Here is a 27,978-nt window from a genome sequence, read left to right as displayed (position 1 = left end):
AGGCATTTGCTGCAGAGCTTTTTCTTGGCTTAATCTCTTTTTGGAGTCACACTCGTGTCAGGTAACTTGTTGTGCAACCTTACCATGAAGGAGAAAAGATTTCTTTTCACATCTGAATCAGTCGCTGAAGGACATCCTGGTCAGTAAATGCAACTTATCTCTCCAGCAGCCGCTAGATACATGCAAAATAACATTTTAATAAACTTGCTCATGCCTTTCTTTTCTCCCTTGGTTCCAGAGGATGATGCCAGCCTAAAAATCAAGTCCAATTACCATTTTAACCAGCTTGTTTATACCAAATCTGGGAACACAGGGTGGCACCCTGTCCTTTGTTTCTTGCCAGTGGCCTACATGTTACTGAAACAGAGAATCTACTCTAGGTCAGTGCAGTTGGCATCAACTACACTAGGGTTAGCATCACTATGTATGATAACTCATGGTGTCACTCCCTTCGATTGACATCCTCCAGTGTCGTACCATATATAATCCTTAGTAGTTCTTTGTACTAATGTTACATGTAAATTGTAATTCCCATATATTACTGAATTTAATGGCAAGAGTTGTGACATAAAAAACTAGCAAAATTAAAATTATACCTTTACATTACAATCTATACTTACAGCTTAAATGTATTTACATGTGCATTGTTTCATGTGGTTAAAGTGAAAATTTGGTGATGTGAAGTTTTAAAATAATTTTTTAAAAGAATATTTTTTTTTAAAAATTACATTTTTAATGTTTAAAATAATTTTTTAATTTTTTTAAAAAATAATATGGGCTCCCCTTCTCTTCCCACTTAATTTCAACCCACTCATTCCAATTTTTCAGTGTTTTAAGTAGATGAAGGTGAATGCCACAACTCATTTCTGCCAAAAGGCAGAAACAGTGGTGTCACTCCATTCTTAGGGTGGTACCTGGTGTACCTTGCACCCCCTGCAGCCCTTAGTGATGCCTCTATTCTAGGTTTTATGTCACACTTTAAAAGAGTTCTCCATGTTGCTGGATCTTTTTAAGAAACAGGGCTAAGTTCCTTGAAGAGCTGAACCCCAGAGTGGATTCAGTATCCCACTGACATTGAATCTTCCTGATCCCACTGCCTCAGGCAGCAAAATCTCTTTATTTTACTGATATAATAAACTACAACATTGTAAAGATGGTGAGATAATGCACTTAAAATGTTCTAAGCATTAAGATGTGCTGTACAAATGTTAAATCTTGTTATCTACCGAGGACTGGTTTCAAAGAGTCAACGTGGTGTAGTGATTTGAGTGTTGGACTTTGACTCTGGAGACCAGGGTTCAATTCCTAGCTTGGCCATAAGAACCCACTGGGTGACCTTGTGCAAGTCACATTCTCTCAGCCTCAGGGGAAGGTAATGGCAAACCTCTTCTGAACAAATCTTACCAAGAAAATCCCATAATACGTTTGCCTTAGGGTTGCCATAAGTCGGAAATGACTTAAACGCACAGGACACACACAATAGGGCTGATTTAATTCATTCACATTCAATTACAGTTGGCCATTCTTATACACGGATTTTTTATACACGGATTCAAGCATACACGGTTTGAAAATGTTCCAAAAAAGTATAAATTTACCTTGATTTTCCATTTTTTATAAGGGACACCATTTTGCTACGTCATTATATTTAATGGGACTTGAGCATACATGGATTTTGTTATACACGGGGGATCTTGGAACCAAACCCCAGCGTATAACAAGGGTCCACTGTATACTTATCTCGTGTGTTGTTGACTTTGTTAGGGCAAGTTAGGACATGCCCATCCCAGATGTTAGGTTTCATTATAAGAATATGTCTGGTCCACAGTAAAGTTTTCTGTTGCTTGTGGTTGGATTTTTTAAAAAAGAATCATAACCCTTTTATCAACCATCTACCTCTGTTGGAGAGGAAAAATTAGTTGTAAATAAATCAAGACGTGGGAGACAGTATAAGTTTATTTGATGTTTTTATGCTGGTTTTGTCAGAAGACAGAAGAAGAAAGTAAAGTTTCAGTTATAAATCAGCCTTATTTGGAGATGCCATTTGAAATGTTTATGACAATGAATGACTTGACTTCCAGGATGAATATCAGGTATAATTCGAGACATTTTTCTGCCTGAGGTAGAGTAATAGATGCCCCACCTCCACCCACTCAGTGGAGAGCTGGTATGGTGTAGAAACTACAGTGTTGTACTACTACTTGGATTTGGGAAATCAAGGTACAAGTCTTCACTTTATTGGTTGATCTTGGGCTAGTCACACTCAGCCTGACCTATCTTTTAGGGTGATTATGGGGATAAAGTAAAGAAAAGGAGAGCCAAATAGGACACCCTGACCTCGTTGGAGGAAAGATGGGATACATATCTAACTTTCAAAAATAGGGTAAGGTGCATGGTACCCAAGGTCTAAGGTTGCCACAGGAGGTAGAAATTCCCTCACTACAGTCTGCCCGCCCCATACACGGGGGATCCATTCCAGACCCCCTTCCGCATATTGGGAAAAGAGTGTATGCTCAAGCCCCATAGAAAATAATGGGGCGCGTGCTCATGGCGGCTCGTGCTCATGGTGGTGCAGGTATGCATCCCATTACTTTTGCCGGAGCTTGACTTCTGCTTAAGCTCAAAGCAGTGGATGGCAAGCCCGCCTATGGGGAGGGCTGACTGTACTTCTTGCCATCTCTAGCAGTACAATGGGCATGATTCTATATCATGGTCTATGTTGCATAACTTTATGTATACTTAATATGTAGCAGCAGCCCTTCCTTTGAAATATAGCCTACAGCACTTGGTATTCATTGGCAGTCTCCCACCAAGTACAAACCAGGGGTGACCCTGCACAGCTTCAAAGATCAGATCAGATATGGTGTCTTTAGGGTATTTAGGCCCTCTCTCCATTACTGTGTATGAATATGAGAGCTGGATACTGAAGAAAACAGATAAAAAGAAAATCAACTTTTTAAAGATGTGGCACTAGAGAAGAGTGCTGAGAATACTGTGTACATCTAAAAAGACAAACAAATGGGTCCTTGAACAGATAACTCAACTCTTCCTGGAAGCCAAGATGATGAAACTGTGGCTGTCATACTTTGACCACATCATTAGAAGGCACAAATACCTCGAAAAGACAATGATGCTAGGAAAAGTAGAAAAGAAGGAAGGAAGGAAGGAAGATCATATGCCAGATGGCTAGACTCTGTATCAGAGAGATTACAGGCCTGAATTTGCAGGGCCTTAGCAGATCAGTGGAGCACAGTGGAGTCTGGAGATGTCTCATCCACAAGGTCTCCAGGAGTCCGCTTCTTTTCTATATACTGCGCAGCTGCGCATCTCCGTCTATAAGCTGCTGCACCGGTACGCCAGAATTGTTACGCCGCTAATTTAAGTTGCCCATTTAAAAGCTCCGTGTCTGCTGCATCGCATAATGAGTCGGGGTCCTGGAACATGCGCATTTTGCACCGAGGCTCTAATTAGAGCGTCAGATGCCATGCAGATGTGGAAGCTGCAGCACAGCTGCACTCTATTTTAATGCTCCTAACCCTAACCCTAACCCTAACCCTAGAGCAACATGTACGCATGCGCTGCTAGAATTGTGGAAAGTTTGGAATTTAAAGTGAACCCCTACACACATTCCTGCGCCATTTTCACCTAACAATAAAAAAACCACTAAAACTTTAAATATTTACATATGTACAAGGGAGGTGATGGGGGATGACAGGGGGACAGCGGTGGCAGCGGTGGCAGCGGCGACAGCTGTGGCTGTGCATTGCAGATTCAGCAAGAGCGCGGGGACCAAAGGAGAGGAGGCATCCATGATGCTGGTGACACTACCAACGTGCAAGCGGACAAGGATGCCAACACCAGCTGATCACCAGCTGGCAGGAGACCACCATTGTTCTTGGGCAGGGCGAGGGAAAAAGTTTAAAGGGGCCTGGGTGCTTTAAATGTGCACATAGGCTTTCTGCCGCCGGTGCTGAGCGCTGCAGCTGCGCATCTGCCAGCCGGCAAAAGAAAAAAAAAGCCCCGTTTTTGGCCACCCGTGCAGAAGCTACCTCTCTCTTTGCAGCGTCCTCCGAGGCGGCGGTATGGAAACTGCGGGTCAGAAATGGCCCCAGGTGAGGCGTCTTCACTGCCCCCCATGTGGAATCCCCATACACCTGAGCCACGCCCCCGGGGCGGGCGTTCTGGAGGCTCCGTATTCAGCAGAATACACCTCCAAGACGTCTTCCCCTGCCCGTCTGTACCCCGCCATTGTCTTTTAGATAGAATTCAAAGACATAGCTGTGTTGCTGCCATTTCATAACATCTAAAATTTGAGTGCTTATCTGCCTCACAGGAGTTCTTTCTCTGCTGAGTACTTGTAAAGTCCCTCTCCATTGACACCCCCTTGTTGCCAAGATTGATAAAGAGATCGATCATAGACTGGCAAAGACATATAGTGCATTCGGAAGGCTTCACAAAAGAGTCTGGAGTAACAAACACTTGAGGCGAAGCACAAAAATCAGTGTGTATAGAGCCATTGTACTGTCTATTCTCCTCTACGGGTCTGAAAGATGGGTCACCTATCGCCAGCACCTACGACTCCTTGAACGCTTTCATCAGCGCTGTTTACGCACAATTCTAAATATACACTGGACTGACTATGTGACGAATGTTGCTGAAGGACCATCGCCTCCCCAAAATAGTATTCTACGGTGAACTCGCCACGGGTCAGCGTAAGAGGGGCGCCCCAAAGAAGAGATACAAGGACTCCCTGAAACAACATCTCAGGCTTGGCCAAATTGATCACCAACAATGGTCCGCCCTGGCCTTGCATCGGGAGGCATGGAGACGCACTATCCACGATGCTGCAGCCTTTTTCGAAAGGTCACGGTGAACGAGTCTCAAAGAGAAACGACAACGCAGAAAGAACCGCAACCTGGAAACATCACCCAAGGAGACTTTCCGCTGTGCATTCTGCAACCAGACCTGTTTGTCCCGGATTGGCCTTTTTAGTCACCAACGCGCTTGTACAAAGCGCAAGATGCGTCTTTCCTGAATCTTCGTTCGCGAAGCAAAGCCAGAGAGACATGTAAAGTCCCAAGGCTGGGTCAAGCTGGCCAAGAGAGTCTGGCAGCGGTTGTTCAAAAAGTAAATTTCCCAAACTTTGGCTATGAAGTTGAAGCATAACAGGTTCTGTGTTATTCTTGGTGTAGTTAGGCTTGTTTGGAGAACTGCTTGAACTACAGAAAACCTGGTGGTTGTTAATATTGTTTCCTCCTTTCCAGATAAAATGTGTGACCAGATCAGTGATGCTGTTCTTGATGCGCATATCAAGGTTGATCCAGATGCCAAGGTAGCTTGTGGTAAGTTTATATGTGGCTTTGCATAATCTAGGGAAGTCATACAGTATATCACTTACACTGTTTGTTAGATAGAATTCAGAGACATACAGTAGCTGTGTTAGTCTGGAAAATCAGTATGCAAAGGGATCTTGTAGCACCTTTGAGGCTGAAAGAAAGCAGTTGGTAGCATGAATATTCATAGACTTGAGCATGCTTCCTCAGATGTATATCTATGAGGGTCTTGGCATTTGCTGGATTTTGCAGGACAAATTGTATTTCTCATCATGAGCAACAATAATGTATTGTTGGGAAAATACAAGGGGATTCTAGAGAGACAGCTCTTAGCTCTGTCTAGTAGAAGACATTGAGCAGTATTCTGTCTTTTTCTTCTTGGTGGATTTTCAAATGTATTTATGGGAGGGGAAGGGGTCCCCGAAACAAAACTAGGAAAACACAGGAGGATGACTAGTGGAAGATACTACACTCGTAGTCTGGATCCCTTGTGAAATCCCATAAATGTGGCAGTCTGATTGCATGGTATAAGCTTAATATGGAAGCTTTGGTTTTGAACTATTTTATTTAGGAGAACCAGGCATATTGTTTTTGGCATGGCTTGGCCATTGCCTGTGTCATCATCATCAGTGATACAGCACCTCCATTCATTTCTACCCTCTGTTTATAAAATTTTAGAATATATTTTTCTAGTTTAGAACCTGAGCAGCAGGGACACTCATGTTCATATTTAAACCATCTTAAAAACTGGGATGAGAGATGGGCTCAGCCTAGGGAAAACCAACAAGGCTTCCCACTTGCATCCTACAAACCACAATTATTTTGTGACACATACATATTTGTTGTTGCTGTTGTGTACCTTTAAGTTGTTTCTGACTAATGGCAAACCTTATGACCATCTTTTCTGGGCAACATTCATTCAGAGGAGGTTTGCCATTGCCTTCTCTGAGGGTGAGAGCGAGTGACTTGCCCAAGGTCACCCATTAAGTCCATGGTTGAAACCTGGTCTCCCAAATTTCTATATCAACACTCAAACCACTAAACCACTCTGGCCAACACATCATGCTGGGTCACACATACCCCTTGTCAATTCTAGTACCTAAGCTATACTACATGATCATCACTACCACTGGAGCACATAGCTAGCTAGCTTGCAAGGAGAGTTATATTTAAAAACATTTTAAATTCAGTGGTTGCTAAAAGCTGAGCAAAAAAAAAAAAAAAGTCCACAGAATCTTAAGGTATGTTGCTTCTAGAAAGTAAAGGTTGGAGAAAGTATATCAATAAGGGCTAATACTGGACCTCCTCTACTGATTTTTCAGCTAACATTTTAGTTGATTAATCTAATGAATGAACTAATAAGGACTAGTTACAACAATAAGCAGCAGAATGTTGTCCTTCAGGCTACAAATGGTTGATGTAAAGCAAATAAATGTCAGTGGGGAGGTAAATCTGACTTGGGTTTTAGGAGCTACCCAAGGTGTTGAACTCTGTCCTCCAAACTGATTCAGCAATATGGATGATTTCTTTCAAATTCAGTCAAAAACTCAGAGTGAATTCACCACCCCATTGACATGGGAGCCATTCGTCTTCACTGAGTAAATACTTCAGTTACAGCTGGGCTATGTATAGGAGAAGAGAGGACTTTCCAGAAAGGCAAATGGCTTGCTGTGAACAAATATCAACCTACATTTTATCATTCAAGTGAGGGCCTTATGAGTTAGTCTTCCAGCATATCCCATACTAAATTATTATGGGAGCAATAGTCCAAAACATCTGGAAGACAGAGGTTCTCCATTTTTGGCCTAAAAGGATAAGAGCACAAGTTTGTATATTTTAGAATGAAAAAAATAATTTGAATATGCAACAACAGGGAACTCACTTTTTTGTCCTACCTATGTGTCTGCAGAATGTGTGGCCAAAACTGGGATGATTTTACTATGTGGTGAAATAACTTCCCAAGCTGTTGTGGATTACCAGAAAGTTGTGAGAGATACTCTCAAGGAGATTGGTTATGATGACTCCTCCAAAGGTGTGTTGCATGCTTGTTACTAGTCCTTCCAAAATGATTTTAATACAGAGCTTTGTAATAATAGCCGACATTCTAGATCAGCTACTCAGTTAAATATATTTAACTAATAGCCTGAACAGACTGGCACAATACAATGGCTTGGGAGCACTGTGGATGCATGCCCTGCCGCTGCACCCAACTGGCGTCACGCCACCCGCCTGACCAGATGGCAGACAGCATTGTGGTGCTCCAGCATCAAAGTGTTCACATGCCTCATGAAGATCATAACCAACCTTGGCATTTTGCCACTTCTTTTTGGGCTGGAAAAACACCGGATTGGGGCTGTGGCGTGTGGTTGCCACAGCCCCGATACGGTGCTCAAAGGGGCAGCATCAAGCCGCCACTTTAGGGCCATCTGTACCAGCTCTTAGTAGCATCTCCTGGCCCAACCCCCCCCCCCCCACACACACACACACAAATCCAGCTTTACTGGCCAGCAGCTGTTCAGCTGCTAGGAACTACAGAGATCTGTTCTCCTATTGATTGGGATGCAGCAGACTGACATTTTCACCCCCTCCTTCCTGTGATTTCTGTGTCGTGAAAATCAGAAATAGGATTGCTCTTGAAATTCCTCCTTGCTTTGGAGATTGCTCATGAGAGAGGAGTGGGAACATCAGTATTGACAAGATTGTGAATACACAAGGATTGTGAATATGAAACAATTACAGATACATAACTCTAGATTACACATTTGTAACTGTAATCATGAACTCCAGCCAATACTAATAAAAAACTGGAGTCATTCAAAACAAAAAGATATTCTTCTAAAGGCCAACTACATTATTTTATAGCAATCATCAACATTTCTCATTACTTTAATTCAACTCTGTCTCTTTTCTCATAATTTTAATTGATTTTTTACAATGCAACCATTTAACAAATGAATTTATTCCATGAAATGCTCTCTGTGGTTTAAAATTAACAAATTAATTTTCTTTGTCAGCACTAGATGTGAGCACTAATGTTTCTATGTTTTGCTTTAATGAGCCACTGTAGGGGAAAGTCTCTATATGGACTTTATCACACGGGAAAAAACAACACAGGAGCATAGTGCTATGCTCCTCTCAATATCATGAAATGAGTGAAGATTTGCACATGACATCGTGCAATGTCCCCATTATCATGCAATTATCCCATGAATAAAGCGGCAAAATTGTGCCACTTTTTATTCATGGGGAAATCCCGTGAATAAAAAGTGGTGCGATTTTGTCTCTTTATTCATGGGATAATTGCGTAATAATGGCGACGTCGTGTGAAAATCTTTGCATTATTGCACAGTATTGATAGGAGCATAGCGCTATGCTCCTTTCATTTTTCCTGTGTGATAATGTCCTATGAAAGATGAAAAATCTGGATGCACTTCAGCTCTGTATGATGCTTGGAAGTTGTCTAAATTTATTTTTCCTAGAAAATTTTCAAGCACTACTAACTCAAGGCAGGCATCTTGTGATCCTCCAGAGATCATTGAACTGCAGCTCCAAGCATTTCTTGCCATTGGCTATGGTGGCTATGATTGGTGGAAACTGCAGTCCAGTAACATATTTTCTGTAAAATCTACTTTAGGTGGGTGAGCATTCAGTCATATGGCTCTGTCAATATAGATTCTGAAGTGATGCCAATCAAGAAAGGTTTCACCACCGTACCATCAAATGTATCTGCTCTTTCTGTAATGCATATGGTGTTTCTGTAGACTGATTCACAATTGAGCAATGATGGCTGGTGGATGCCATGCTGGTGAGATAGTGTATTTACTTTAGATTTTAATTTGAACTTTTCAGGAGCTATCTGAGGTGCTGAACTATGGCCCTAAAATAGGATTGCCACATTTCAGTACCCTGTATAACTCTTTTAAATTTCAGATTAACACGAGTTCTCCCCTCCCACTTCATAGCCACCAGCCATCAGTGCCTGTTCCTCCAGTCAGTAGAGCTAAGCCTATAGGAAAACTGTACTTATAGATATATTCTGCAGGACCAACAGAGTTATCTATGCAAATTTCACTTACTTTTCTTATATTAGGCAAGATACCTAACTGTCTATATTGCCCCCATAATACAGAGCTTTTGGATTATTCCCACTGAGAGGGCTTCCTACCACAGTGTGCCAACCATGTGGGCTTGAGGTCTCTCAGTAAGATCTCACATATGTACAGCCCTTTGGATAACTCCTTTAAAGTCCAGACTACAACCCACAGTGGATTCACCACTCGCAGACATGGGAGGCAGTAGCTGTCACTATAGCTGAATATAAGATGTACTGCAGTTTTAGACGCACTTAGCATTAAGCCCCACTGAATACACAACAGTTGGGTTTAGATTATCCAAACAAGCTGTTTATGAAAGTATTTTCTGATGATCTCCACAGGATTAGATTATAAGACTTGCACTGTGTTGGTAGCCCTGGAACAACAGTGTCATGAAATCAAACAGGCCATTTCCTGTGGAAGGAGTGATGACAAGGATGACAATATTGGTGCTGGAGACCAGGTAACTTGTTCTTCTTTCTTCCTTTTGAAGCATTTCAGTATACTTTAAATAAACTATATTTTCTAACTAGAGGCCAGTGGAGAAGGGACTATTGGTCCAAAGTTGTGACCATGGGCAAGTAGTCAGGAACTTAGTATTAGAGGGGTTTTTTAGGGATACTATCACTGTGTTTTAGCTTGAATTTTAATGGTCTGAACTACATTCAACACCCTGGATAGCTCCATTAAAGTTTGGAGTAAATACTGAGTGGATTTACTGCCCCTTTGACATGAGAGCCACCAAACCACATTGCAGTTGTTTGGATGGAGGAATCCCAGCCTTGTTGTTTTGATTCAAGATGCTACATATGGAATAGTAGAATATAGTGATTAGCGTGGTGAACTAGGCTTAATAGATCTTAATTCTGCTGACATGACCTCCCCATGCAAAAAAACCCCCATCAATGTAAGGATATAATTAACACTTTTTAGAAAATCTGAATTATTGTGTTGTTGTTGTCGTCAATTTTTTGGCTCCATTATAGTTTCATAAGCAAAAAAGATATATCCCTGCCTAGACTCCAGGGATATCAGCAGTTTTAGTTATGAGAAAAACAAAAGTAGAAAGAGATGGAAGGGAACAACATAGGAGGGGGGGAACAAAGGAGCTGATCAGGGATTTATTCAATTTGATTTAATTTCCTGTATTTATGTTCTAATTTTTCTCTAAGGCAGTGGTTCTCAACATCTGCTCCTTCAGATGATTTGGACGTCAACTCCCATAATTCCTAACTGTTGGCCAAATTGGCTGGGGCTTATGGGATCTGAAGTCCAAAACAAATGGAGGACCAAAAGTTGAGAACTACTGCTCTAAGGACATCAAGATGTTAAATCTGGTCCACCTTCCTCCCCTATTCTACTTTATTCTCCCAACAACCCTATGAGGTAGGTTTGATTGAGACACAGAGACTAGCCCCAAAGGGATGGATGTGAACAAGCACATTATGCATCTGTACATCACCATTGAGACATGGCAGGTCAGATCTTATCAATTCCCTACAGAGCAGAGGAAGGGGCATTAAAGAACAACATGGAAAAGCAAGAAAAGAAAGCTGAACTTATTTTAATGGAACCCACACATTAAGAAAACTGTGTTTTGTTTTGTTTTTGTTTTTTAAAGGAAAGAAAAGTGATTTCATGGGAAGAGCAATGTGGAGTGTTTCCCCCCTCCACTTCCCCCTGTTCAGGCCTTAATGATGTGCCTACCTTTGTTTTGTCCGAATTTGTTGACATGTTGAATTGGACAGATGGGCAGGGGTGCCATTAGGGGATGAAAGGGACGTGGACCACACTGGGTGACACCTCAGAGTGGGGTGTCACCCAGTGCATTGGTGAGAAAGAGCTGCCTTCTGGGTCTGCCAACTTTGCTGGCCAGGTGAGAAAGCAAGTCTCCTCCCTTTCTCACCTGGCCAGCTGCTTAGTCAGACATAGAAAAGGCTATGGTGGGAAGGAGTTGCCTTCTGGGTCTGGCAGCTCTACTGACTGGGTGGGAAAGTAAGTCTCCTCCCTTTCCCACCCAGCAAGCAGCTCCACCATATCCAAAAAGACTATTGAAGAGAGGAGGGAGATATGAAAAAATGATCTGCACCAGGGGTTCAAATATTCCAGGTATGCTATTGCAGACATGCGTGCTTTTCTCATGTTCCTTGGGTCATTTCTCAAATCTTGCATTTTCCATGGAAGATTCACTACCCATCTAGTCCACAGAGCTCCAAGGAGACCCCAGTATAAATTCTTATTCACTCTTGGAATCAAAAGGGATCAGTACGTGGCTTAAGGTGAGGACTGAGAGCTAAGGCTTCATGGAGGTGATTGAAGGGAGACAGAGGTGGAACTGCAGGAGTGTCATTGAAGGATATTTCAGTCATGAGTTTTCATGTTCTGAAGTGATAATCTTGTACCTACCTTGTATGTAACGCTATTTCTGATGTAACTGTGGAAGAGGCACTAGGATGACTTGACTTTCAGGCAGCTATTCACAGCTCAAGAAGTTCCCTGAAGGGAAGCTGCCGATGATCAGAAAGTTTCAAAAGCAGGAGTGTATGTCTGAGAAGAGACAGACAGAGTTGGTAATTGATAATGACAAGGTGTTGAGCTAACACAGACAGTATTTTGAGCTAATAGACAAGAGTTTTGGATTTGAGAAAGAAGGGAAAACTGACTATGATACTGAGGAGCCAGAACAGAATAGAATATGAGAGTTTACCATATTCTTATACTATGTTTAAAACATCTATTTCTGTTGTTTTAAACCTGTATCTGACTGTCTGTCAAGGCTGAATTGGAGTCAGGCCATGCATAACAATATAAACTCACCACAGCAACATAAGCACATGTCCACATTTAAAGGGGTCACCCTGAGGCCCAGTAACCCAATCCAGTAAGGGAAGAATTGCAGGGACAAGGGCAGGGTAAAAGGCAGGATCCTCAGGGGTTGAACTGTGGGGCCAGCCTGGGTAAAGGGAATCTGGCACAGTGGTGTGTTGTAAAAGACAGTAAACCTATTGTAATATGCATATGAATTTCAATGCAGGGCTTGATGTTTGGCTATGCCACTGATGAAACTGAGGAGTGCATGCCCTTAACTATCTTACTTGCCCATAAACTGAATGCAAAGATCAAATCTTTGGAGAGAAATGGAACTTTGTCGTGGCTAAAACCAGATGGGAAGACACAGGTTGGTAAATAGGAAACATTGTCAAATTGTTCCATATTCAAATTGCTTTTCAGCATCACTTTGAACAAGAGAAGTGGGATGAGTGGTTAGGTGACAGTGTTTGAAGTAGGCCTTAAGTTTGCTTTTTGTGACTGGAAGCTACACGGTAGCATTTTAGAAGTATATCACATGGTGGTAGAATTCAAAGACATAGCTATGTTAGTCTGAAAAATCAGTATGCAAAGGGATCTTGCAGTACTACTGAGACTAAATGAAAGACAAGTTGATAGCATGACCTTTCGCAGACTTGACCCTACTCCATCTGAGAAAGTAGGCTCAAATCTATGCAAGCTCATGCTATCAATTTCTATCTTTCATTTAGTCTCAATGGTGCTGCAAGATCCCTTTGCATGTCACATGGTGTCTCACTTACCCAAGGCCACCCAATGAACCTTATGAATAAAGTGAAATTTGAACCTGTATGTTCTACAACCAAACTCAGATATTTTCCTGCTCCCTTATAAAACATCCATGGTTAGTGTCACAGGACTTTCCTTCTTTTGGATGAAAAAAACAACAACTTGAAATGTACATTGTTTTGGTAGTATCTGTTTATATGCTAATAGAACAGAGCTGAAGAAAACAGATTTCTGTAGCAAACCTCTGTTCCTGTACTGGAGTGCCAAAGAACAAAAATGTAAATCTCTCTACAGTTCCCAAGGCTGCTTCTAATCCAGTTAAGCCCACAGCAGTGTATAACTAAGACCAGCCAAAGGGCATTGCCCAACTGTAGATTCTGTTTTCATTTATGGATGAGCATTAATGTCTTATTTTTAAATGTCTCAATCTTTATGTGACTTTACCCAGTTTCACCCTGGAGCATGTGGTGTCTCCTCACTGTAGACATCACTTAACACTTAGCTCCCATTAAGAAAATACCAACCCAGCACTCATGATTAATAGCAAACAGTCAGGTTAACTGAGTACGGCTGCACTTTTCCTGATGCACGAGAACATTTTTCTTTGTACAATATTCTCATCCTTCCAGATTCACAAAACTGCAAGTCAGGCCTTCAGTAAAATGAAAGCTCCAGCTCCAGTCATAACCATGCTTATCCATGAAAAGAGTCTGTTGGCATTCAGTGGGGTTGTGTAGTAAACTTGCTTAGAATAAGATGGCAAGAAAATAAGAGCTCATTGAGTTGACCAACATAAAATATTTGGGAATATCAAAAGAAAAGATAATTGATTTGTACAGTAGATGGTGTAAAAAATGGCAGGGGTTGAGAGAAGCTGAGTTTTACTTAATACTTGAAAAGTAACAGTTTAAAGTTGATGTCCTATTGCTCATTTCCCAGGTCACAATGGAATACCGAGAAGTTGAGGGTGTGCTAGAACCACTCCGTGTGCACACCTTGGTCATTTCTGTGCATCATGCTCCTGGGGTGCCATTAGAGCAGATGAGGAAAGAGCTGATGGACAAAGTTGTGAAAGAAGTGATTCCAGCCAAATACCTGGATGCAAACAAAATCTACCACCTCCTGCCCAGTAAAGCATTTTTGGAAGGGGGTCCTAAGGTACTCTCCCTCTCTCTCTCCCTCTCCCTCTCTGTGTGTGTGTGTGTGTGTGTGTATGTGTGTGCGCGTGTGCGCCTGTGTTCAAGTCTCCTATTAACTTATGGCAGCCCAATTATTTTCTTAGGCAAGGACTTCTCAGAGGTGGTTTTGCCAGTTCTTTCCTCTGAAGTATAGTCTATAGCATCTGGAATTCATTTGTAGCCTCCCATCCAAGTACTAACCAGGACTAACCCTGCTCAGCTTCCCAGATGAGAGTGGATCTGGTGCTTTTAGGTTGTATTTAGGCCAGGTAAAGTACAGTACTTTTGGCAATTTAACCTACAGATCAAAGCTGGGGGAAATGTGGATCTTCAGATGTGTTGGACTGCAGTCCCTAGAAGGTAATTAATTAGTGAGGGATTATAGGTATGGTTGTCCAAGTCACCTGGATAGCCAGCTTTTCTGCACCCCTGGTATAAAGGCAATGCCCTCCTAGACTGCACCAGTGTATTTCAACTCCCAGTGATGGAGTATTGTGTTTTTCCCTTGCACTCAAAACATGTTGGACTCAACAGAAAAATTAACCTAAAACGCTTAGGGTGCATCTACACTGGCTGTTTCATCTGGCACCTGTGTGGAAGATTATGCCTTGGATTGGCCTTTTACAAACAATAGTGACCACACAAGCTCAATTGAATCTGGTATGATGCCACATTGTTACACACAAGGGCCAGCCAAGCTGACATGGCATTGGCCTTGCTGGCCTTCGTCATGGTCAGGAGCTCCCTGCAAGAGCCTGCCCAGTGTGCCTTCACTATTGATGGGGTCAGAATGAGGTGCCCCACCTAAGAGGTGTCTAGCCATGCAGTTGGGGGGAAGTGAGACTGTATAGCTGGACATCTCCAGGAGATGTCCAGCCATGTGATCTATAAAGGAGGTGTTGATCTACTTCCTCCTGACTGATCGCATGGGCAGGGCACCCCATTCTGACCTCAGCAGAAGTGGCAGTGCACTGGGCAGACATTCACAGGGATCTTCTCAACTAATGAGGAAGCAGCGGCAGAAGCTTTGAAGGAGATCCATCCCATTCCCCGTGCTGCTCAGGGTAGGACAAGTGGAACGGCATGACTCTTGATGTGTAGACTCTGGATGGCCACATCAGACTTGATCCAATTGTCCACACAACCAAAAGAGCCAGAGGCACTCTGAGGTTTCCTGAAAATCACAAGGTTTTCCACCACCTTCAGAATAAAGTCAGGTGAAGGGCCAAAAGCCATTGATCCTCCCTAGAAATAGCCATACATTGTGGAGATTGCCATCACAGGCGTTGGGGTTAGTACAGTATTTTGTACCAGTGTAAACAAGCCCTTAGAGAGCTCTTTCTTCCCCCTCTCCATCCTCCTCCTTTAGGAATTATGGCTCTCCAGATATTTTTGTACTGCAGTTCCCATATTCACTCACCAATGGCTGCCCTAGCTAATGCTGATGGGAGTTGTAGAAGATTTTTAAAAAGTCTGCCAGGCCATGGTTGTGCACCCCATGCTGTTTACTTGTTGTTTTCTCCAGTAAAAGCAATGTACAGGTGAGTTTTAATTTGCATTGCCCTGGTTTGCAACACTTCAAATTTACATATCTCCAGAAATTAATAAATAAAACAAAGTCTCATTCACAATGTATAGGAAGAGAAAACAACTGCAGTCTTGGTGTGGCTGGGAGGGAGGGGTTTTCTCTGCCTTTTTAGAAGAAGGAGCATGGGGGACAAGGAGGATGAAACTCAAAGCTTACCATTATTTTAAGGAAAGGATTCCCCTTTGCTGCTTAGAAGGGTGGTGTGAGGGTAGAAAGAAACTGGAATCTTGCTGTCATTGGAGGAATGGGTTTCCTTTGCCTGCTTAGAAGGAGGTATGTGAGTGGGATAAAGAAAGTAGGATCTTGGATTTTAATGTGGCTGGAAGGAGTTTCATCTGCTGGCTTAGGTGAGGAGTGAGCAACTGGACTTTTATGGGAGGGAGGGGTTTTGAGCCTCAAAAAGGTAAGTCCTAAAACCTCTTTAAAGCTCATGGCAGCTTGAATAAAATCACTAACTTTGGCTGTACCTGCACTGCAGAAATAATGCAGTTTGACACCCTTTTAACTGCCATGGCTCAATGCTATGGAATTCTGAGATTTGTAGTTTTGTGAGATATTTAGCCTTCTTTGTCAGAAAACGCTGGTGCAGCAACAAACTACAGTGTGCCCTTTTTTACGCGGGGGATCCGTTCCGGACCCCCTTGTGTATAAAAAACCCACATATGCTTCAGCCCCATTGAAAATAATGGGGCTTGTGCATGGCACAGTGTGCGGCGGTGCGGCAGCACAGCAGTGCACACGCACCATGGGCACATGCGCACCACAAGCGCATGCCCCATTACTCTTAATGGGATGCGCCGCCCATTGTGCCCCGCATGGTCCCACGGGCTACCTGGTAGCTTTCAGCATATGCTGAAAGCCGCATATGGTGCGTCCGTGTATGATGCGGGTGCACTGCACATATCCTAGGATTCCATAACATCATACCATGGCAGTTAAAGTAATATCAAATTGCATTATTTCTGCAGTGCAGATGCAGCCTCTTGACTAGTTCCACTCCATTGGAACACATCCTACTGGTTTCCAATAACTCCCTATAGAAATGCCCACTACCATTTGTATCAGTTAACAAATGACATTATGAGTCCATGAACTTAGCCCTTGTCTAAATCAAGACTCTCCTGGTATCACTGTAACCAAGAAGTAGAGTAAAGCTATGGAAAGAATAAGGGTAGTTTCTTGCTCACTGGGATCAGCAGAGACAGGGGATCAGAGTTATCCAAGTGACTCCTGCACACTGAGCAAACACAGATGCATTGCAGCCCATAGTTTGGTTACATTAGAAATGTTCTCTCTGTCTCTTCAATCACTATCTCTTCTGAACCTAAGAGCTCTTAAGATGGAATCCTATGTCTGTTTACCTGGGAATAAGTCCCACTTGGATCTAATGGGGCTTACTTCTGTGTAGATACTGTCAGAATTTCACTTTACGGAATTGTATGGTATCATTATATGAACATCTGATTTCTGGCTGTTCTGAGTGTGAGGTAAGTAGGTAGTCTAAGAATATGGAACGTGAAATTAAAGAGTTACAAGTCATACAAGTTAAGATAAGAATGGCGGGATACAAACCGCCGCTTTGCGGCGGTCTGCCGCCGCCGCCGGTTAGTCTGCGGGGGAGCCGGAGCCTCCACACGGCACGGCTCCCGTGCAGACTGAAAAAGAAGCTCCAAAATGGAGCTTCTTCTTGAGTCACGTTTGCTACGTAGCGAGGCGCCAGGGGCGCACTCTCTACGTCACAACGCCCGCGACGCGTACGGACGCTCAGCGTCCGATACGTCAAGATGGCGGCGCCCATGTAGAAGGGGCGCCGCCATCTTGTACGTATTGAATACGTACTAGGGTTAGGGGTGTGTGGAAGCACCGCCCCTTCCTAACCCTAGTACGTATCCTATACGTACTAAATGGCGGTATGTATCCCGCCATTGGGAATGAAGCTCCTTGAGGCAACAAGTAGGAGTTTTTCATTAGCCCCATATAGGAGAAAAGTGGGGTATTGATTAATTAATAAATTAAAAGGCATTTTAGAGCCATTTTGATAGAAATTTTTGCAAATTTTACATCAGTCTCTTATCAAACCTATGTTGTTGTTTTTTAAGTGCAACAAGCAGGAATGGAAAAACAACAAGCAAAGCAGCAAATAATGTAACAAGTTATTTTCCAATAGTGGAACAAACAATGGCAATGAAATACTTCGCTATAAACACTATAACAAATAATGGGAATGAATTACTTTTGAAAAGCAACATTTCAAACTTTGCAAGGACTTTAGTTAAAATCAAATGGAAGAACTTAAATCTTGCATTCTTTGTGAAGTTGAAGGTTTCATGGTCGGCATCAATAGTTTTTTGTGGTTTTTTTGGGCTATGTGACCACGTTCTAGAAGCGTTTATTCCTGACGTTTCGCCAGCATCTGTGGCTGGCATCTTCACAGATGCTGGCGAAACGTCAGGAATAAACTCTTCTAGAACGTGGTCACATAGCCCAAAAAAAACACAAAAAACTTGCATTCTTTTCTTTTATTTGGATTTTTTCCTTAAATTGGAGCTGCTAAAAACAATTATATTTCTGTTACCAAGCAGATGTGTGGTAAGAGAACATCCTTCAAGACGTTTATGATTGACCATTGTTCCTTGAAGTCTTCTTCTTACAGAAAAATGTGTGTTTTCTCTGCATAATGTATATATATGTTGGAAATGACTTGAGGCACACAACAACAATGTGCTGCAATAAAGGTGTGCTTCTTTAAATATAGCAGCAGTGATCATAAATGATCACTAGGTGGCAATGTTGTAAAAATATTATCAAAGGAGGTGTACAAATTCTCTTCTGTTGAATTTCTCCCTGGAAGTGGGGAGTTCAATTCATTGGCCTGTTACAGACTGCCAAAATAAAGCTGCTTCGGGTCTCTTTGGAGGTATGCTATTTAAATGATGCATGGGTCCTAAGAGTCCGGAGGTCGCGCCAAAGCCACACTCTATTCCTAAGCACTAGAGTGCAGCTTTGGTGCAGCTTCCGGATTCTTAGGGTGCATGCATCATTTAAACAGCATACCTCCAAAGAGACCCCAAGCAGCTTTATTTTGGCAGTCTGTAACAGGCCATTATAACAGAAATGTAATCCAGTGAATGGAGCTGCTAATGTCAGAATCCATTGCTTTTCTGGATAGGTATTTCTAAGAACCTGAAAGCTTTGTATGAGATGATGAATAGATTCAAATGGAGGTCATTATACTGGGCAGGAGGTCATTATACTGGGCCAAATTCAAGTCAGGAGGAAAAAACTCTTTTAAAAAGATCATCTTAAGTCTTAAAAATAAAGACTACCTGATGGGAGAAAGAAAGGGAATGGTAAAAACATGTACATCTAGAAAGGTGTGGAATTTTGTCTTCTGTGGTGCTTCATTTTTTTAATGTACAGTAACTGCACCCTCAATACTGTGTAAAAACCTGGCTCTTTGGGAATGTTTTGGTCAGCAACCATGAATTTTTCTAAATGTTTATGTATTTATGTCTTATATCCCACCTTTCTCCCAAAGTGGGATTCAAAGCAATATCTGCAAATATGTAGATTCCTGTGGACCTCTAGTCAGATTGTAAGCCTGAGGGCAGGGAACCGTCCAATTAAAAAGATTGTATGTACAGCGCTGTGTAAATTTACAGCGCTTTATAAATAAAGCTTAATAATAATAATAATAAGGAAGTTCTGTGGATTTCAAGAGTCTCCTGCCAAGCCATATGAATGTAACCTCATTACCCCTTTTTTCCTTTTGACACTGTAGGAATACAAGTGTACCTACCTACCTTGCTTTTGTAGGAAATATTGGTATAATTAGAGTGCAGTTATGCCCCTCTGCAACACGAGCTTCTGATATAAAACAGGTTAGAAATATGCAGGATGCTCTGGTAAGGTTGCAAAACAAAATTTATTTTTATTGTTGCGAGAAATTCATCAGAAATAGGGAAGCAGACAGGCAAAACAAAGCTACATCTACTTTAGTAGAAGAGTCCAGAGGTGGAAAGAAGTTATAACTCCAACAAACGAAGGCTGGCTGATGAAGATGGTTGAACTTGCTAAGAATGGTAAATTATCCACTTTAATCAAGGAAAAATTCTTAATTAGTTTTTAAGAAAGACTAGAAATTATGTCTTTGATGTACTCTTATCAGAGGCAAATATCAGTTCTAGGTGTTAAATGAATTATTGTAACCATCAGTAAGGAGGAAGTCACTCGTGTGTTAGTTATATGTAGTGTATGTTTAGTATGTTTAGTTATGTTCATAGTTACCATCTATCTATCTATCTATCTATCTATCTATCTATCTATCTATCTATCTATCTATCTATCTAATGTAGTTTATGCTTTTTATGTTTGTGTGTTTTAATAAAAATGAATTAAAAAAAAAAGATCAGGGAACATAGAGATGAAAACAAGACAAGCATTTCAAAGTTTCTTCTCTTCCCTAATTACTAAAAAAACAAGCACTGATGTCTCTTTACTTCCAACAGCTTTATGGTGCTTTCCTTTCAACCGCTTTACTAATATGCCACTTTTCAATTATACGGTACAACTTCATTTTGTTACCTGTCCTCAGTCCGTTTATAGCATTTATGTACTTTGTGTCTCAGTGCCATAAATTCTGGCAAATATTTTTACATATTATTTTTACTTTTGCGTCTTTTTTAATGGCCTAGCACTATTGTGCACTTAATAAATCATAGTGTAAATATGTCTTCAGGTTTTTAAATGCACTGGCAATGGAAAGTGGAGAGCTGTGATTTGCTTTAAAGTGATATTTATTTTGTGGCGGTGGTTTGCCGTATAAACAAGGTATGCATTGAGTGATGCTTACATTGAGGTTGCTGTTACAGTATTAGATTACATATTAACCTGCCATATTAGTAAGGTACGCATTGAGCAAGGTATGCATACACTGAAGTGGTTGTTACAGTATCGAGGGATGGAATTTTATTTGTGATATCAAAGTAAATGTCTTTATTTTATTTTTAAAAGAGTGATGCTGGCCTGACTGGCAGAAAGATAACTGTGGATACCTATGGTGGCTGGGGATCCCACGGTGGAGGAGCTTTTTCGGGGAAAGATCCTTCCAAAGTGGATCGTTCGGCAGCATATGCAGCTCGCTGGGTGGCAAAATCCTTGGTGAAGGCAGGCTTGTGCAAGAGAGTTTTGGTCCAGGTAAGAAAGAACCAGTTTCCTTGCAGCAAGAACAAAGACAATTGCAAAATAGACACTGTTCCCCCAGTGTGTTATAGGGAAGGTTTTAATTTAGGTACACAATAATCAGCTATTTAGAAAGGGAGGAATCATCCTCAGAGAGAGTTCAATGCAGCACACTAATGACTATTTAATAAGGAATGTTGTTTCCTTAAAGAGTTGGAGCTCTAGCTTTTTCATAAAGAAGACTGTAAAACAGGACACAAGACCACTCTAACTATGGAAATAATGTCACAAATATTGCATTTATTAAGAATCAAAGTGTCTTTCCAGACATGTGATAAACAAAAGGGAAAAACAGCATTCACAAAAGTTGTAAAAGTTATGAGCTTTGTTGTTTGTACTGATCTATAAAGCAGCATGTTGGGTATAGGGTTGCTAGGTGAAATAAGGGACGGGGGGCTCCAGTACCTTTAATAGTTTAGGAGAGGGAATTTTAGCCATGAAAGCAGCACCTGCTGAAGCCCTCTCTTCTGCACAGCCATTAAAGGTCCAGGAGCCTTGTCCCTTGTTCTACCTGTCAGCCCTAGTTGGGGGTGGTTGTTCTGGTGTGTGATACAAATAAAATGATTAATTAATTCATTCTAGTTAGTTCTCCCCATATTGAATGAGTGCAACTGTTAAGATACTCTTCACTGATTCACCAGATGCATGCCATGGCATGTTCAGGAGTGTTATCTAACACCAACAGGTACTGCTGGGCACACATTCAATGTATACACATCATGTAGTCAACCATATTTATTTAAGATGTTAATTCTTAATTCTTTTTCATATACTGTAGGTCTAAAAAGTGTGAATTCTGGTGATATAGCTCCTTGGGTTTGCTGAGGGTTGCCATTTGTTGTTATCTCCATGTCCATTCATTCAATTTTTTGAAGGCGGGGGGGGGGGGGGGCTTTTTGACAAAAGTGATACTACGGTCTGAAGTGCAAACTTTCTCCTCTAAAAAAATTCTCATAGTGCAACAGTGCCATTTTACTGATGCAATGAGATATTGCAACTGTAAGGGGAGATTTAAAAAGGAAAAAAAGAGAAGGAAGTTAAAAAGGAAGAGAAGGGAAATTGTTCTGATGTGTCTCTGAATTGAAAAGAAATACACTTGAGAGTGGGAATGAAATACTGCAGCTGGTACCAGGGCAACAGAAACATCATTTGGAAACACACACACACAAAACTAGAGTATACATATAGGAAATACAGTATGTGTACACACACACACAGAGAATACATACATACATACATACATACAAAGACATAGCTATGTTAGTTTGGAAAAGCAGTATGCAAAGGGATCTTGTAGCACTTTTGAGACTAGCATGAGCCTACTTATTAAACATGCATCTGGGGAAGTAGGCTCAAGTCTATAAAAGCTCATGCCTCCAACCTCTTTCTTTCAGTGAGTCTCAAGAGCCCTTTGCAGTATACAGATTTGTGTCTGTCTGTGTCTGTTTGACTTACATGGTACCAGGACAGTTTGTCAGGAAGGTGCGATTCAACAGTGATCCCTTCTGGGTTTACTCACATTGGCAAAACTGGATTATCTTTCGGGGTGCTTTAGTTGTTGGATTAGATGGCCCTTGTGGTCCCCTCTAACTTTTAAGATTCCATGGTTCTAACACAAGGCTACTTTTTTTTCTTGATGTGCTACAATTAGTTAAATTTAACCATCTTGGTTAAAGATGGAATACATGATATTTACCAAACCTCTGAAGACTGGGGATATTCTTTTCTGAAGAGACAACTCTCACATCCAATATGTTTAAAGCAGCATTGAGAAACACAGTATGGTATCATGCAGAGGTTGCCAAAGTAAAACCCCACCAACATGCCCCACTAAGTTCAAAAAACTGTTTTACAGTAAAAAAAAGTCCCTTAGAGTGTGAGGAAGGATTTTGTTAGTTCTGCTTCCCAGCTGTTTCTGGTCTCAGAGAGCTTTTCTTTTCTTTTCTTTTTTCTTTTTTTATTAATACTTTATTGTACATTCAACCAAACATAAACCTAACACATACAAACAAATATATATTCATCCTTACAACAGCATAACATAAACAATTACAATAAATACATGCCATTTACTCTTTCAAAAGCAACCCTACACCCCTTTCTAGCCTATCTTCTAACTTCCTGTCCTATCGTCCCTTCCATACAATTCCTTCTTTTCACTTTTCTTCTCCCTTCAAATATTCCACTCATCCTAACCCATTCTTCCTACGTCTCTCCTTACTTCTCCTTCTCTTCCATACCTTCACCTACTAATTTTCCCTCCACTAACATTCCTACATACTCTAACCTTCTACGACATACTAAAACCTTCTTTCTTCTATCCATTCATACGACTTCCTTCTCCCCCTTCTTGCTAGTTGTTTTTTCTTGTATAAAGTCTAGACTTTCATTTATCTTCTCTTCGAGCCAGCACTTACTTCTTGGAAGCTTAAAACATATTCAACAATTTTGTGGAGATTGTGCAAATCAGATTCTGCTTGTTGAGACTTATTTAATTTCATTATTTCTCCCTCGCGATACCTAATTCCATTACAATTCATATATTTGTGGATATCTGTTTTGTAGATTCATTATATATTCCCGATCCCCCCGAGATATTCCAGTACTTTTCCCCATGTTTGGTCTACTTCGTTTAATGTCTCTCCTCTTAAGATTAAAGTCAGCCTATCCATTTCGACTGCTTCATGCAAACTCTCTAGCCATTCACTTCTTTCGGGAATTTTTTCGGTCCTCCACCATCTTGCCAGAGATATCCTTGCTAGAGTAATTGCGTAAAAAAGAATTTTACCACATTTCTTCTCTAGCGCATCATCCATTATATTCAACAGGTACAGTTCTGGAAGTTTTTGTAAAGTAATATTCAGCATTTTTGATAAAGTTTTATTTACCATATCCCAGAACTTCCCTATTTTTTCACAAGACCACCAGCAGTGGAAGAAGGTGCCCTGTTCTTTTTTGCATTTCCAGCAAATAGGTGAACTGTTCTTATATATTTTCGAAATTTTTTCAGGTGTTAAATACCAGCGCAAATATACTTTATAAAGTATATAAAAAAATTATTATAGAGAGCTTTTCTTTTTTCAAAACCAGAAATGACTTTTGTTACTTTCTGTTTGAAAAAGCCCTCCTTGGTCTTAAAATAACTTTGGGAGGGGCACTCTGACAAATTGAACCATCCAACTCTTAGAGGGATTGTAAAGCCTTTTTAAAAACTGAGGTTGGAGTTTAAGGGGGAAGGTACAATTTCTAAGGTCCAGTGGGGGAGCGCTACAGACTCCCGATCCTGGGATGTTGCCCACCCTTTGGGTAGCGGATAGAATGGTGGACTTAAAATAAAAGTGATCCAGGTTCCATTTTTCACTGATAAACTAACCTGCAAGAGAGGAATAACAACAAAAATCCACCAAACAGTGATACCTTTATTTGAACAAGCAAAATGCACAATATACATGTTGCAAGCTTTCGAAGCTACACTGCATTCTTCATCAGGCAAAGTGTTGAAAACCACACAGGAGAAAAAAAATGAAGATGTTAGTCATAGGCCTGCATTTTGCTGTCTTTGTTTTCAGTTCAGATGGTACGGAGGGATATTACTTGTAGGCTAGAACCTCCTCCTTCTGGCCATGTGGCTACTGGGAGGTTCTCAAAGTCCAGGAAATTTAACATCCATTTTGCAACACAAAAAAGATATTTCTTTTGCAGTCCAATATGTCTCCCTTCCATATGTCTAGACATATTGGATTATCATTGTTACTGGATGTGCTATATGGCCAACACGACTACCCCTGTATGTTTTCTGGAAGTGATGAGAGATTCAAGCTGTACAGCAAGAGTGGAGAAAATGTGACTCCCAAGATGTTGTTGGGCATCAGCACTCATCATTTCTAGCTAGCACAGCCAATAGTAAGGCATGATGGGAGTTGCAGTTCAGCCACATCTGGAAGGCCACATGTTCTCTATACCTTTTATATATTTCTCTAATCCATAGGAACTCAAATCTTGTTCAGTTACAACATGCTTGTATATCTTCAGCTGTCCTATGCTATTGGATTGAGTCACCCTCTGGCCATCTCAGTGTTCCATTATGGTACTTCAGACAGATCTGAAGATAAGCTGCTTGATATCATTCAAAAGAATTTTGATCTTTGCCTTGGGCCTATCATAAGGTTTGTCCCCCCCCTCCCCCCCGAATGGATCCTGGGATACCAAACTGTTGAAATGCCTTTGTGAGACATCCCAAGCACAAGAGCCAGCCCTACCATTAGGGAGAGTGAGGCAACCATATATGTGTCAGATGCTAGGGGTGGGAACATCAGTTTCAGCCCCCTTGTCACTCCCATGATATCGCTGCTATTTCTCTCTGTTGGAAGACAGAACGATATTTGTGATGTGGCCTGCACAGCATAGCCTCTAAAATAGTCTCCTGGATTCAGATGAGGTGGCACTGTCCGTCCCATCATGGAGGCTAAACTAAAATATTTGACTAGAGGGTAAGACAATTTGAACCATACCTTTCTCACTTGAGAAGAAAGAAAATTTGTGTCTTGTAAGTATCTGAAAGCAAACAGTAGAATAAAAAGAATTCCAGACAATTTCTTCCCAGATCAGCTATGAAATCCAGTGGGTGACCCTGGGCAAGTCACACTTTCTCTGCCTCAGGGGAAGGCAATGACAAACCTACTCTGAACAAAATTTGCCAAGAAAACCTCATGATAGTGTTGTCATTATTTTGAAACAACTTGAAGGCACATAACACACAAACCCATTCTTATTCTTATTATTTTTATCATAACTTGGGCTTTATAGGTAGTGATGGCCCTTGGAGGGGTCACAAAGGTTGGTTATACAGTGCTACCTCGGGTTACGAATTTAATTCGTTCCGCGGCGCCATTCGTAACCCGATACATTTCGCAACCCGAAAAGGCGCTGGAAAGCCGCTAGCCGCGGCTTCCGATTTGAATTTCGCGCTGAAATTAATTTCGTAACCCGAAAAATCCTTCGTAACCCGGAACAGTTTTTTCCAATGTAACTTTTTCGTACCCCGGAAATTTCGTAACGCGGTGAATTCGTATCCCGGGGTACCACTGTAATTAAACACTCCCCCCCCCCCCACATATAGGGAATCAGTGTTTTCCAGTAGCAGCAGCTTCACCACTCATTTCTGTAGGAGCCATCTAGTGGTTCTTCTTGCTAGTATAGCAACATTTCATCTCCTCCAAACACCTCTTGTAACCACATTAGTTTCCCATTCCTTACAATTGTAGGAATTTATATTCTATGTAATAATAATAATAATAATAATAATATGTTTTATAGACCGCTATTCCGCAATGATCATAGCGGTGTACAGTAAAAATTGTAATACAATACAAAATAGAAGGTGACAGTTAAAGGAGTATGTATGTGCTTGCACTGTCTGCAGTGTAGGCATATAATTGCGCATATAATTGTGGGATAAATCAGACAGGATTGGATTAGTCTTCACATACAATGTGGTGCACGGTCTCACATTAATAGAAAAGGAATGTATAGGGCGAGGACTGCTGAACCATCTCTCCTTAGTTCAGAGGTGGGAAATATGTGAGCCTCCAGCTGTTGTTTGGTTGTACAATTGGGCCTCTGTATCCATGGATGCACAATCCACAATTCCTAGAATCACAGAATTGGAAGAGACTACAAGGGCCATCCAGTCCAACCCCCTCCCATGCAGGAACTCTCAATCAAAGCATTCCCAACAGATGGCAGATTCAACTGTCCACAGCTTGAAAATCCACCCCCACTATAAACAAAATAAATAAATTAAATCCAAAAAGTAAACTTTGTTTTTACCATTTTATAGAAGGTACACCATTTCATTATGCCATTGGATTTAATGGGACTTGAACAACCACAGATTTGGTGTCCTCAGGGGGTCTTGGAACCAAAGTCAAGCAGATACCAAGGGCCGACTGTAATTCTCATCAGCCCTACCAAACATTACCAATAATGAGCAATGCTGGGAGTTGCAATCCAGTAAATGCCAAATTAAAAGATAATGATGCTGGAAAAGCTAGATAAATGATGCTGTAGGAAAGAGGGGAAGATTGCATGCCAGATGGAAAGGCGCAATCATAGAGACCATGGGCTTGAGTCTCCACGACCTGAACAGAGAGGTGGAGGATAGGAGGGCTTGGAGATGTCTCATTCACCGGGTCGCCATGTGTCCAGGTTGACAATAACAACAATAACGATAAAATGCCAAATAATTAATCCATTGTTCCTCCTCCCACTTCCATTTCTCCACTTCCAGCTCAATATCAGAAGCAGTCTGGAAACACAATACATTCGACAAAGTAAAAGGCCACCATTTCCTGTACAGTTCTTTTTACTATTAAAGTGCCCCCCACCTTTATATATTAATAGAAAAGACACATTAAAGAAATATGCAGTTAAGACATCTATTGTTGCCCTCAGAGAAGTAAGAAGCATTAAAAACATTGGCAACTACATGGGGGTTGGGCATACGTTCCTGGAGAATTCGTAATTATGGTTTTACACATGTTGAAACAAAATGGGATTGAGCTTGTTGTGTTATCAGCCAGTCTCCATTTGGAGTTCATAGTTGTTGATTTTTAAAATTTAAACTGAAGATATATAAAATAGATTGCACCCAAAGACTTTTACTAGAGAGTAAGCCTAGGCTCACTAAAAATTGAACATGCCTAGGGCTGGACTGCTAATCTTGTATGACATAACAGAAATGTGTTTTCCTTGCTTATAGGGAACTGAACTTGAAGAGTCCTATTTACCAACAGACAGCGTGCTATGGACATTTTGGAAGAGAAGAATTCACATGGGAACAACCCAAGACGCTGGTTTATTAGAGCTGTCTTGGCGCCAAGGTGCCAATCACACCTAATCTTCCAGAAAAACAAACTGTGAAATTAGCTACTGCATATAAAACATTCTGTAAGTCTTTAAAGTATTTT

The 27,978-nt window shown here is 41.2% G+C and overlaps 1 protein-coding gene across 1 annotated transcript; it reads left to right on the top strand.

Annotated features, from left to right (window-relative positions):
- Positions 1–232: 232 nt before the first annotated feature.
- Positions 233–27,938, top strand: LOC149323281 (S-adenosylmethionine synthase-like). Its single transcript, XM_089510628.1, has 9 exons — positions 233–380; positions 5,265–5,342; positions 7,243–7,365; positions 9,769–9,890; positions 12,462–12,605; positions 13,943–14,161; positions 20,783–20,965; positions 25,043–25,176; positions 27,771–27,938. The coding sequence occupies exons 2-9, from the start codon at positions 5,270–5,272 to the stop codon at positions 27,871–27,873; spliced, it is 1,101 nt and encodes a 366-aa protein (XP_089366754.1). The 5' UTR covers positions 233–380; positions 5,265–5,269; the 3' UTR covers positions 27,874–27,938.
- The last annotated feature ends 40 nt before the right edge of the window (positions 27,939–27,978 follow it).

Source organism: Sceloporus occidentalis, unplaced genomic scaffold, assembly GCF_023333645.1.
Source record: "Sceloporus occidentalis isolate IW3139 unplaced genomic scaffold, rSceOcc1.0.p SCAF_1, whole genome shotgun sequence".
NCBI lineage: Eukaryota > Metazoa > Chordata > Lepidosauria > Squamata > Phrynosomatidae > Sceloporus > Sceloporus occidentalis.
Note: the sequence above shows the minus strand (reverse complement) of the source record. Positions and strands in the feature narration are given on the sequence as shown.